Source organism: Aythya marila (assembly GCF_965140915.1).
Source record: "Aythya marila genome assembly, chromosome: 2".
Taxonomy (NCBI): Eukaryota; Metazoa; Chordata; class Aves; order Anseriformes; family Anatidae; genus Aythya; species Aythya marila.
Genome location: NC_139043.1, coordinates 112562172 through 112575922, shown reverse-complemented (window position 1 = coordinate 112575922; position 13751 = coordinate 112562172). Strand labels below are relative to the sequence as shown.

The window sequence follows — 13751 nt, the reverse complement described above, 5'->3', positions numbered from 1 at the left end:
AGCTGCACAGCAAGTAGCAGGCAAGCAGCATTTGATTTTTTATTCATGCATTTCTTTTACTTACATGCATATGCACACATACGTTCAGGTGCACACACATACACACACCTGCAGTCAGCAATGCAACACAGCTTTAGCAGAAAATGAGCTAATCAGGGGCCAGCCAGCTTTTATTGATGCTCTGACTTTTAAAGAGCTCTCATGTCAAACAGCTTGTGGTAAGTATTAAAAATTAAGAACTTGCAAAGCCTTCTAGACAAAAACTATTTAAAACGATATCAGAAATAATATTTCAGCAAAATTGAAGGAATTATAATCCATTTTTTTCAAAAAAAAAAAAAAATCCGAATCTTTCATTACATCAATTAAAATGCATTTATGAACTTGGCTTGCGGCAAAATGGAGAGCAATAAACAGTGGCTGCTATGGAGAATGGCTCTCTGGAAACAATTTTCCTGATGTATAACACAGGCCTAAGAGGTTCAATAACGTCTTGGGTCAGAATTTGCTGATGAACATTGTTTCAGCTTCTTGGCTGGAATCCCCTTTAGCTTCAAAAGATCCTATTTCATTTCAGGGTGAATTTTGTCAGAGGAAACTCATGCAGAAAGTTTGGTTTCACAAACAACTTGAGAAGTGCTGAGGTTGGGGTCTAGGACAACGTTTATGTTGATCCTTGTATTTGGGACATTTCCTTCAGAACCACATGAATAAGTGGGTATAAAGCACCTCTCTTGAGAACCGGGAGGGCTTTTTTCTCCCCAGTCATACAATCATAGAATCATCTAGTTTGGAAAATACCTTCAAGATCATCCAAACATCAACCTGACCTACTGAGTCCCAGCACTAAACCATGTCCCTTAGTGCTATGTCCATGCGTCTCGGGCTGGGCCTCCATTGCTTCTCCTAGGCTTGTTTTTCTTCTGTGTGGGGGTCCTTTGCACTCAGAGGTGGCAGTGTGGCAGAGAGGTCTCTCATCCCTCTTAGGAAGTTCCTCCTCACTGCTGGTCTGCCACACTTCAAACATAAGACTTTCCAAAAGAAATTGCAAAGTTGCACCTTGTATATGGAAGTCCATGGCTCCAGGAAGGTTCTGGATCAGCCTCGCGGATTCAGGCATAAGAATAAGAACCTGAGGCCTAAATATAACCTTTTCATTTATGTTTTGTCCTTTAATTTTTCTATTTAAAACCGTCAGTTGGAATGATATCAATTTTCATGGGTCATCTATATGGTTTTACTTCAGGTAGATATTTTTTCTTGTAAAAACACTGGTTTAAGGAAATATGAACACAAGCTATTTGGCCAAGTTACAAAAATCAAATTCCAGCTGCTAGCTATCAAAGATAAATGAAGTGATATGTGCTTGTGAAACTGAACACCATGCAGCTAGATGGTAGCAGGGGACGACTCGATATTCCCCAGAGTGGGGAAAAAACAAACTGCTTTCAGGGCGGTAGGAGCAAAAATATCATGCCATATAGCAGGCTTGGGGATGGGTTGATTTTTTACATGAAGAACTGGGAAAGAAGTACTTTTTTTTTTTTTTTTTTTTTTTTACTGTTTTGTATTGTTTTGTTGCTCTCCCAGTTAGAGGGCTTTGTATGCTTGGTCCACTGCACTCCTGCAGAGGTTCAGTTTCCAAGCCCTAGCTTTTGGCACTGCACAAGCAGATCAGATTGAGCTCTGTTAAGCTCAAAGCTCAGTTCATGGGGAGATCACACTTTCTTCTTTCAAGAAAAATAAAATAAAGCTGTAAAGCTGTATTAGAGAAGAATCAAAAGAATAAACAATATGTGCCTAAGATTTTTTTTTTTTCCAGGAAGGAAGGAATGGTTATTGCAAAGCTTACTGGATAGGTAAGAGAAGACTGCTTAACTGCCATTGCCTTTCATTTCAGGAAAGAGAAGAGACAAACATTCAAGTAATCAATAGTAAGGCAAGAGGACATCCATGATGTAGATGTAGATATGCTAGTCCCTATTGCAGTCCCACCAATTTGCTAACAAAGGGAGAAATGCTAATCCAGTACAATTTTCCAAACTGTTTGAGGAACAAGAATATACCCTTTGTCTTCAGGAGGAACCTGGATGGGAGGCTACAAGGATGGCCCATGCTTTGCCTGCCAGGAACAGAAGCTGTCTGGCACTAGCATTTGTGATCATTTTTATCTGTCAGATGTTTCTCCCGTTTGCAGATCTGCAGTTAAACAAATAAGGATAGCCAAGATATATGCAGTTCTTCAGGGCTCTGCCAGTGTCAACCCATTAGAGTTTCCTCCTGCTTTCTGTTTGCATGAACCCACTGGAAACCCGGCCCTGGCATCCTGCCTCACTGACCCCTGTATTCATTAAGAATAATTGTTGCTGCTGTGTAATGGAACAGCAGCAGCACAATTAAAACAGATCCTTCTTGTGGCAGCGCATTTATGGGATTGGCAATGAGTCCTGATGAGTTCCCTGACCCCATCTGTCTTTTTCCACCACCCCTACTGCAGGTTTCATCTCCCGGCAGCCGTGTGCTGGTCTGACCCTGCGTGGCACGTACAAGTAATACATGAAGCAAGAGCACGCTTCCCTCCACTTCCTTGCCACCTCCTCAGACTTGGCATATATCATTTTTTCTTCTTCCTCCCGGTTTTCTGTTCTTTTGTTCTTCTTCCTCCTACCCCAGACTCCCTCAGAGGAATGGTTTTCATTTAATCCAAGAGTGTTTGGCACTAGATTTCTTTTGTCCCGCCTGCGAGTCAAGGGCATTTTGAGGTCTCGTTGAGCAATACATAAGGACTTGGGTCATATTTCTATTGCTCACATCGTGGTGGCCTGGATGCCCATCTTGAGCTTTCTACCTTTGAATTTCACAGTGAGAATGGGGAGAAAGACACCCTTCTGTCAAACCCACTCTTCATATCAGTTTTTCACTGCGTTGAGTGAAAATGGGTAGCAATGCTTTATCTTGGCAAATGATAAGCACTGGTTCCTGGCAACTGAATAAAAATATAAATACTGACGACGTTCAACAAAAACTGGCCTTATTTGAACATAGAGGGGGAAGAAAAAAAAAAAAAAAAGGAGAAAAGGAATATATTAAAATTAATCTTGACTTTTTGAGCATCCACCGGAGTTGCCATTTCAATGCCCACCATACAGGCAGAGGCAGCATTTAGCAAGGGATCCCAAGGGAATCCCTAAAACCCATGCTGGAGTGAGAGCAAGGCTGCCAGGGAGCTGGTCCAGCAGCACCAAGGGCCTGGGCAAAACCACCTAATGGCAGCCGCCCGGGCAGCCCAGATTTTCTGCTGTTCATTCAGCAGCTGCAAATCCCACCATCTGCTCGTGGCATGGAAGAACCATAGAATGGCTTGGGTTGGAAGGGACCTCAAAGATCACCTATTTCCAACCCCCCTGCCATGGGCAGGGACGCCACCACTAGGTCAGGTGGGTCAAGAAGCAGAATTAAGGATCGCTGTGTCCATGCTTGCAGCTATCAGTCGCACAGGAGAAGGCAGTTGTGTAGGCTGCGGGCATCTGGAGGTATGCAGCATCTTCGTACCAGGGCAACAGAGCATGATGATGTGTGTCCCAGGCTGGCGATGACCTGAGGGAGCACAGTCAGACACAGAAAGGCACTTGAGCCTCTAGTCATGGCGTGGTATGATGGGACGGCTGGCTCCTGCCACATCCTGAAGGCCACAGCATCACAGCTCAAGGATAGGAGCCCCTGCAAGAGGGACAATGGGTTAACTGTTCTCCTGAGAGACCTAGAGGAGGTTTACTTAGCGAGTGTGCTGTACCAAGAGGGGAGGTATGCCCACAGGTGTTAAGCTTGCACTTCCCCAAAGGAAGAGGGCCACATTTTCAGGTCGCTCCCCAGCCTACAATCCCAACTGGTATATACAGGTAGACACAGTGATGAGAGGCAGACAGGAGATTGGCATCAGGGCTGATGACAGCCGTAACACACGTACACAGAAAATGCCTCCCTCCGAACAGCACTTTCCTGACAGGGAGACGGCCACATCTTGCAGCGGGTAGTCTTTCTACTTCATGCACCGAACACTTCCCATCAGACCCTTTCACACAAGCCTGGAGCAAACTGGTGGCAGCATTAAAAAATCTAAATATTTTCCTTCCCCCTCTTCAGAGATGTGTCCTAGACAGCTTTGCTCTTGGTGAGCAAAGAGGTTTTAGTTGACTTCCGAAAGCAGTTCTGCCTCCCGCCCCCACACTGCGCGCATCCTGCCTCCACACATGCTGCTCGCCTGTCCCAGATGTGAAGGTTGGAGGCAAGCAGACCCCATCTGTCTCAAATCTGAGGGCAACCACCGTGGCAGATCCTGCCCTGCTTTATTTCTCATAAACATATATTAACGGGTCCCACCACAAAACCCTCCACAACTACCGCTGTGCTGGAGAAAACTTTTCTTTTGGCCTAGCATCAGTGAGCTTTGTGCCGAAGGGGAATTTGGCACGACAAGCAGCTTATCCGCACGACACATGGATGGCTGTGGAATTGACGTTTTCCCCTGTTGCTGATATTGGAGGAAACATAAACAGGCAACCTAGAGGAGAACATTGCTTTTTCTCTAATTCTCTCCCCAGCCAATACATGATTTAGAGACCATGCAAATCAGAAATACTTGTACATGGTCTCATGCTTAAAAGCGTATCCAAACTACAAATGAATACATTTTCTAAAATATAGATAATAGACCGAGGGCTCAGGAAAATACTGTTTTAGGTGAGTGTCTGCTAGAAACAGGAAAGCTGTGTGGCAACAAATTCTTCGGGGAATGCACAGCTCTTCTTGATGCGCAGGGGATCAAGTGAAATTAAAAGACAGGGAAAACCAGCGATGCGTCCTGAGAGGTTACACACAGAAGCCTGATTGCACTTCTCAGTTGCCCCCATCCTACTTTGTGAACTCAGTGTTTGAGAAGCGGTTATTTCTGACTTACATTGAGATGAGCAGGAGGATAAGCCAGTGAAATTACTGAAGGAAAAACCACCATTTTATGTAGCATGTGCAACCCAAATGATTTAGTATAACAAACTCAGTACACGTTTAAAGTATCATGAAAATAGTGTCTTTAATATACAGTTTATATACTTACAATACACGGTTTAAATTTGTTCATATACATTACAGGGATATTTATTTGCACCTGGTTTAAATAATAATCTGCCTTCAGCCTTACACAAAAGCCCAAAACAGCACAGAATTCCACAAAAACCATGCTTTGTTTTATAACGGAAATGTACTAAGCTGAAGTTTTGGGGCTTTCTCTTTTCTTTTTGTTCTTTTTTTTTTTTTCTTTTTTTTCCCAAATGTTACTTTTTTGACCTACCCAAAGTGAATCTAAAGAACTAAGAACTAACAGATAATTTTAATATAATTCAGAAGATTGTCCAAGTCAAGAGAATCACTCTGCAGATTTTTGCTCTGAGAATTTGGTTATTATGCACAGAAACGGCGAAGTCTGAGCAACTTCCAGATTATCAGAAGCTTAAGACATAACAAACAAAGAGTCACTTATTGCTAGGTCTCGACAAGGGGCCTGAATTTCCTTACTGCCCTGACATCCCTAACACCGCAAATAAAATGGACAACCCCTTGCTTCGATTAAGATTTCATTCGTACCTTCCAGTTCGCACACGGAAATGCTGCAGCTTGCAGAGCATCAAAGAAACAAGACAGGAGAGCAGGGCTAAAGCCCTTGTCCTTCCCCAGATGGCTGGTGCTTGGATTTTAGGCAGCCTGGCCCATGGGCACCCCACCGGGAACTTACAGCCTCCACTCTCCCCCTGCACACAAGAAACTGGTGCCAGCAGGCTTTATGTAGCGGGGAGGCAGTCGAGGAGTTGATTCAAGAAGAAGACAGAGGAGAAAACACTTCAAGTATTTACAGACAGAATGAAAATATGCTGTTTTTGAAACAGTATTGCTATTTACACTGTTTTTCTTGAAGCTGTTGTGGAATAAAGTCAATTAAAATGGCAAATAAAACTGTTGTTTTGAAAAAAAAAAGTGCGATACACATTTATTTCAAACCCTTGCTTCTAGCTGCAAGAACACCTCAAAACACATTTTCCTTCTAATTTTGATGGACCAAATGTTTTCTGTCTCTAAATTTCTAGCCGTAGGCAATTTGCACAACACAGCAAGAATGCAAATAGGCATTTTGAGTTGATGTCAATATAACTTTGGTTAGCCAGGCAGGCAGCAATACAAAGAATCTTAATCCTAGGCACGAGTGTTTAAAGGAAACAAGCATTTCCCCTCAAATTTTCTCCCCGTTCCTTCTCCCTGTTGCCCATTCTGTTTCCAATCCAGAAAAGCCCCTTTGCTAGAATCTAGCTTTTGCAGCTGAGGGCGACATCAGTACTTGTGCCACAAGAATGTTGCATAGAAAGGATGTGTTTCCTGGTGTGGGATAACGAGACAACTCCTTACATAATGACAGGCCAGAATTTTTGCTACCAAGCCCCCCAGACAAGCAAGAACCCTGACAAAAATACACAACTTCAGATACCACTAATGAAATAAGCACCAGAGGCCTTGCATTTATTTAAAAGGAGGAAAGAAATCCAAAGTTAGGGCTGGCAGGGCATCTCTAAAACATGAGGGATTTTCAGCCCACTGCGGCATGACAGGCATTCTCTGAACACAATGGCTACACCTCTAGTAGCAGACCAAACAGGCCGGAGCCCATTTTTGGACCCTGAGGACACCCAGCACAGCTCCCCCACCAACCTGGTTGAACTCCACTCTCTGCAAAGCAAGACTTATACCCCAGGGACCAGTGACTGCCAGCCCCGGGGCTGTGCTGCCTGGGATCACCCCGTGCATGGGCTGGTTGGCTCGCACCAAAGCCATGCAAGAGCCCACATCAGCACCTCAACAGCAAGCGGCTGCCATGAGGGTACCACTCGGTTTACTGGCACAGATGTAAGCTGGAAGCGCTGCTGGTCTTTGAGGTGAGTTACAGACCACTGGATGGCTAGGAACAGAGCTAGTACCACTTGCCAATGACAAACTGGAGTCATTAATACCATTATGAACTTGTGTTCAAAGCACAGACCTGGCTGAGTGCGCTATTCAGGTTAAACACCAACAGGGCCACAACCTGCATCTTGTTTAGACTCAAAACACGTCAGTAACTTGCATGAGTGCACGAATCATTAAATGCCTCTAAAATCATGAGCGCCCTTAAAGGCACGTGTGGAACTAGGAAGCAGACCGGCTATAACCAACACAAGGCGACCAACACTACAATCACCAAAGGCGAGTCTGATCAAACGTGGAGTGCTGTCTCCTCTACTCGCATCAGCTGGCAGAAAGTCCGTACCACAGGGATACTCCTCAGAGCCTGCAGATCTTTCCAATCACAGTGGGAACACTGAAGTGACTTTCCATCTTGAAGTACCGTAAGTAGTGCAGCATTTTGTACCTTTTATAGATTGAAGTCTCCAGGTTTTACACCCCACCTTTATGAAGAGACTGCGTGCTCCTCTGCTGCGGCCTGAAGGACTTCTCTGCTCCTCCCCCATCTCCAAAGTGCCACCTTCTCCTTAACACTAGGGACTTGCTGTAGGACTGATGTAGCTAAGTTGGGCTCCTGTATTCAGGCCACCTTTTACAGTGCCAAAGGCACCAGAACAGAAGCTTCAGTCCTGCCTGGGCATTTGTGCAGGTGGCACGATGCTGCAGTCCCATCATTCACACAACACACTGAGGTTGGGAACACCTAAATAGCTTTAAGGGGTTTGGAAAGTTAAGCTGATGGGCTGCTCAGGGTTACAGTAAATGTCAAATGCTAACACACTATTCATAAAAGTAAGTATGCAGCGCCAAGCCAGAACAAGACTACTGGGAGGACATCGATAGCAAGTGTGCAATTAGAGGTTTCAGCTGTAGTTTTGTACCTAAGATCTGCTTCTGAAATCGTGGTACACTGCTGTGCCTTTCTACAGGTCAGCTTTATTTTGGTCTGTGGATACAGGATGTCAGTGCAGCAAACTCATGAATGCAGATTCCACCAAGGCTCTTTTTTTTTGCATGTTGAATGTTCATTAGACATACTGAGGGTTAAAAAACAAATCGACTTTAATTTGCATGTGCCTACCAACAAGCACACACATCAGAACAGTACTTGAATTTGACTTAGTCTTAATTGAAGTTAAAATATTTTAGGACAGTAATTAAAAAGCATCCAGAAAAAGCTATCGATCTGTTGCTAAAAGTCAATACATTAACAAAAAGATTAAGATTATGAACTCTTGGGGTTTTTCTATTGGGATAGATTTTGGCTCACTGCCTTCTAGTACCAGTTGTGCTTTATTCTCTGCTTGGGAACTGGTGGTTTGCATTATTGCAAGACAAATGATGCGTCTTGGCTTCGGCATGGAGACATGACATGAAATTTGCCCAGGCAACAGAAAGCTCCACTTGCTCCACATTTGTTTTAATGAGTCCACATTTTAATTGAGAAAACAGGCAAAATTAGACTGTCTTTTTTGTCCCTGCACTCTATTTTCTCTTGACGCTCCCACTGTGTGCCCTGGAGGAAGAGACACTCTTTGTCCTTCCAAACAAGAAAGGCAGGTGATGGTGTCACCCCAGGCAGGGCTCTGATCTGCAGCAGGTGAAGGAGCCAGAGCAAGGTGAAGCTGCTCCAGCTTCCCTGGCTCTGACTCCTGAGGACCTGGGATACGCAGCTGCAGAAGATGGACTCTGCAGACTTTCCTGAGGGCCTCCACAAATCCTTGCCTTCAGCACTACAAAGGCGGGGGATCCTGGGGTTCTGAGGTTATTTAGACATATTTCTGAGAGCTCTGCCAACCAACAGCAACAGACTATCAAAAGTCAATCCTATTTCTAGCCTTCTGCATGTAAATTCAGAAGGTCTCCAGGGGCAGTGTCATACCCCCTTCCCATGTCTGCCCTCACTTCTGACTGCAACTTCTGTGTGGTGTCTATTGCAGCGAGTTTTTGCAACTGGGCAATTGAGTTGACACATCTTAGTGATGCTGCAGTCTTTCCACTTTGACACCCGTGTTCTCCTAGCCCACTGCAAGTAAGACAGGTGAACATCACAAGCATTTCCCGAGGCATGGCCCAAGCTCTCACTTGGCCCCTTCTTATCAGCGTGGCATGTACTGCTTCTGTTCCTTCCCACCTCTCCAACGTTTTATTTCAAAGGCATCCTACAGGAGTACTATCACCTTCCCACACAGATCCGACTCCAGGAATAGCACAGCACATGGAGCACATTTTCAGATGACTGTAACAGCAGCAGAGGAAACGTAACAGGTTTCCTTTGGCCAGTGTGGAAGGGCCGCACTAACAGGCTCCTCTGATGGATGTGCTGGCAGCTGCGAGGGGCAGGATCTGCTGGGAAGGGTCTGTGCAGGGAACTGCCTTTCCCATGAGAAAGCTGCACGACCCGAAGTCGTGCTGCTGACTGCAGCCATCTGACTACAAAAGCAACTTTTGAAATCCACAGGTCATAAACTTTTAATTGGCCAGGGCAGAGTGGCTCAGTAGGAAAATCCCCCTTCTCCCTCCCCTTTGGGCACTGAGCTAAGCAAGACTTTCTTTTTTAAACAATTAACTCTTTTTGTTCAAAGTAACATGGAAAACGTCCACATTACAGGTAGTCAGGAAGATACTGTTAATAAAAATATGCTGCAAGAGTAATGTATTAGTGGCACTTCACAGCAATTCTTAACATTTTCAGATGTAGTGTCAAAACCATGTTTTTGTATATCTGAACATGCTTTTTGTTAACAGAAAAGGAAAAAAGTCACAGCATGTTGCCAAATATTATTTGAACAGAAACAATCCTGTAAGAAATACATTTTTTTTGCAGTTAACACAAAACTGTAAACTGGATTGGTATGTGTCTTTCAGCATCAAATTGTTCAGTAATAAATACGAGTAAGTCTTAACAGACTACAGAGTAAGTTCCTTTAGTGTCCAGTTTTTAGCAGCTGTTGAATGTTCAGGGATGCACAAGGCACACCTCTGCAGATTCTCTACCTTTATTATCGACATACCAAAAAAAAAAAAATCCGTTCACCACTCAAAAACTTTTATCTGCATAGTAAGAATTTTTCTACTACTATTTACAGGAGGGGCTTTTAGTGCAAAAAACAGGAAGTGATGCATGAGCTGAAGTGCATCTAGCACATCTTGTACAGTTCCACTAAAAACTAGTCAGCATCACATCTTGGGCCTCCAGCCGTTAATGAACTGCAGTATTTTCTTCACCTGCAATTTGCTTAGTTTAAAGTCTTCTGACAGGATTTCTTCTGTAAGCTGAACCAGTAAATTGCCATCAATCTTCTCCGTAACAAAAAATGATATGACATCTTCTGACAGCCCAATGAACCTCAGCGATTTAGACACTTCCTCTATCGAGAGTCCAGAAAGGTCTGTGGGTGGCTGCCAGGGAGAACCATCCCCGCAAGACCTTGGTGCTAACTGGAGGTGGAGGGGAGACGAGAAGGGATAGGACACAGAGAATGTGTCCTGCATGCCCTTTTTAACGAGATACTGATCTTCCAACAGGTCCGGAGAACCAGTTTTCGATTCCTCCTCGGCACCATCTATTTTTAGTGGCAAAGGACCCATGTCTGTAACTGGTTTCTCTTCGCTCGGCTTCGGTGCCCGAGGAGGTAAGGCAGGACATGAATGACTCTGCTTTGTGTTGCTGACTCCCAGAGTTTTCTCATCAGTGCAGTCTAGAGAGTAACTTGCTGACTTTGGGCAGCTGGAGATGGTGTTAGTGAGCTCTGCGGGAGTCAGCTGGGAGTACCCCGCAGGGAGCTCACACCCATCGAAGTCAAAAGTCAAAGGTGCTGGACAGTTTCTCTTTGGTGTGCCTGGAGTCTTCTGTCTGGGGTAACTGTAGCTCCTGCTTGGATCGAGCAGGAAATCGCTCCTATTCAGGCCCTCCGCAGTTCCCGAAAAATGGTTTGGCCAAGATAACCTAGAAGGCAGAGCTTCAGTTGAAGGGCTTCCAAAAGGCATCGTGTTCTCAGGCTCTTTGGATTCGGTTTTCATCATGGTACAAGGGTAGCAGGAAACAGGTGTGCTGCTCTCGGCTGGGTTCGCGTTGTCGTTCTCTGTGACATTGCTTAAGGAACAAAGCAGAAAGGATGTAGTTAGTACAAAAAATAAATAAATGTGGCATTTGAATAAATTCATAAATCATCTGACAAAATCAGAGGGTGGCTGTCACAAGGAAAGAATCTTTTTTCCTCCAGCAAAATGTTTCAGATTTGAATTAACAATACGTTTGAATTCCACGCTGACAGGTCTTTTACTCTTCCTACAAGCCTGACAAGATGCTGATGTACCCAAAAGCCTCATGAGGAAGACTCATGTCTTGCTTCTTCAAGCTCAGAAAAAAAAAAAAAAGAAAAAGAAAAGATGTCTCAATTCAGTTTTGTGTCATCTCCCAAATAATTTTTTCCGCTGCTCAACTCCTGAAGGACATCACTACGGTAAAGGAACAGCCTCATGTATACTGAAGATTTTTTAATCCTGCATTCTATATTTATACTCTGCAGATGTGTCACAGTAGACAAAAGTTCACCATAGGGGAAGTTTACCATTGTGCTAGACACAAGCTTGATTAACCTAAGAGATGACCAGCATTCTGGGGCCAGCATTTTCATTCGGAATTGCACCAGTGTACAGTACAGTAACACAGAGGACATCGTTGTTTATTGCCAGAGGAAGATTTTTACCCAGAAGGGCAAGTAGACCTAGCTGCATTTGCTGAAATACCAGTCTTTAAGCTTAACCCACAGTAAGTTGTTTGTCCTCATCTTGAAAAAGTCATGACAAAGAAACACTTGCTTTTCAAAGGCACCTAAAGAAAGTTCGCCTGACCTACTTCCAGACGGTAAATTAAGCTCAGCCTGTCCAAGGAAACTGATGGTTTATATCCAGGTTTTCCCAAAAGACTTAGATGCTAACAGAAGCATGCAATCCGTCTCCAAAAGCAAATGTTTGCTGCTTTTATGCCACTTTCTAAAAGAGAGTCTGAAGGATTTGGTTGGTCTTTGGAATTCTGGCCAATTAAGCCAGAACACCACAAAACCAATTAACAGACTTATAAAATCCTTACCTAACACAACAGAGGGAAAACAACAGTTGAAATAATTGTTTTAATTACTCACCTCTCTCTCCTGGAAACTAATTACTCAAGGAATAAACTAGGCAGCCATTCTGTGACAGCTCAATGAAAGCTGCTTGAAGAGGGCAGCAGCTTTCAAAAAAGAGCATGGTTTTGAATAGATTGCCACAGCTTTCAGAGAGTGAAAGAGGAAGCCAACCTGGACTTGCCCAGCTCAAATGCTAAGGACAGACACATAAAAGCAGATCTAATCTTCATCACTGGAAAATTAGTCATTAAACTCAGCTCCATCATAGGCAGTTTCCCTCTCTAACCACTCACTCTCCACTCCACGCTCTCCAAACTTTTCTCTTTTTCTTGCATAAGGCTGCCAGTTAAAAAAGTTGAACATTAAGAATAGACCTTTTTTAAAACTCTTACGAAGGATACGCCATCCACTGGTCATCTCTGGCATTTAAAGGCCAGTTGGTGTAACATGCACATTCAAAAGCATTTTATCACAGATCTGGGTATTGGGCTGTTCAATTCAGAGTAGATAGTCAATGAGGTGTTATAAACAACATTCACAGGAATTAAAATGATTGATCCTGCTTCTGTTCTCTAATCCAATATTAGAATTGGGAATATTTAATGATTTAAAAGATTAATGGAATCACCAAAAACTGATGAAGTAACATAAGTAACATTTTCAAAGTGCTTCCTTACTCATCCTTCACCAGAATTAACCCACTGGGACTCAGTGCCAAAGGACACGAGAAACCTTACATTTACAGGCATTTTGGTTGCAACCTTTCATGATCTAGAGAATAAATCACTGATCAAAATGGCAAGACTTGAAAAGCAACTTTCTAGCAGCTTCATCTGCAGCACTAGGTCAGTGCCACCAAAATGGAGATACCTGGACTGGACTGGACTGGACCCAAGCTGCAGATGAACATAATACAAATTTTGTGAAATCACAGGCAAATAATATCACCTGCATTCCTGTGAAACCGTACTTCTCATTGTTTTCCTGGTTTCTTGGGAGGCAGATGTACTGTTAGCTATGAGGAGAGAAAACAGCATTTGGTGGGCCCCAAATTCTGGGAGGTCTTGTGCTCAGCCTCCTGTGGAGTAGACCTTGACAGAACTACCCAACAGACTTTCATAAAAATAAATGAGTAGCCTTGATCTAGAGTGATCGTTGCCAGATACACAACACTAAGCTGCAAATATGCAGTATGGCTTAGAAAGGCAATTCCAGTACAAGTTGTTATACCAATTGCATCTAGACTGAAACAACTGTAGTGGCACTTCTGATCAATTCATAATACTTGGACAGGCATTATCCTTCTACTTTCTTAGAGACAAAATTGAAGAGGTACCAAAACTAATGGCAGCAAGACATTAAAGTCTAAAAGGAGGTAAGGCTTCAAAAGGCATATATGCTTTCTCAAGGCAAAGGAAGAACACTGCAACGGTAAGGAAAGACATGCAGCCATGTAATTCAAAATCCACCCTCAATTTTCGACTAGCCCGAGTGGATTTTCCAGTCTGTGGTTTAAGTTTGTCCTGAAGTGGGTTTGATCTACAGGCTGCGTGGCTGCATTTTGCTTTACGTCGC

General features: G+C 43.7%; 1 protein-coding gene across 2 annotated transcripts in view; it reads right to left on the bottom strand.

Moving 5' to 3' along the window:
* Nucleotides 1-4994: 4994 nt before the first annotated feature.
* Nucleotides 4995-13751, bottom strand: part of GAREM1 (GRB2 associated regulator of MAPK1 subtype 1) — a 101613-nt gene continuing 92856 nt past the window's right edge. The window contains exon 4 of one of the 2 annotated variants that reach the window (XM_082755248.1): nt 4995-11140. In XM_082755248.1, the coding sequence (XP_082611374.1) occupies nt 10225-11140 (916 nt within the window). In that variant the 3' untranslated portion in view covers nt 4995-10224. The remainder of the gene's footprint in view (nt 11141-13751) is intronic. The other variant, XM_082755247.1, reaches the window with a different exon arrangement.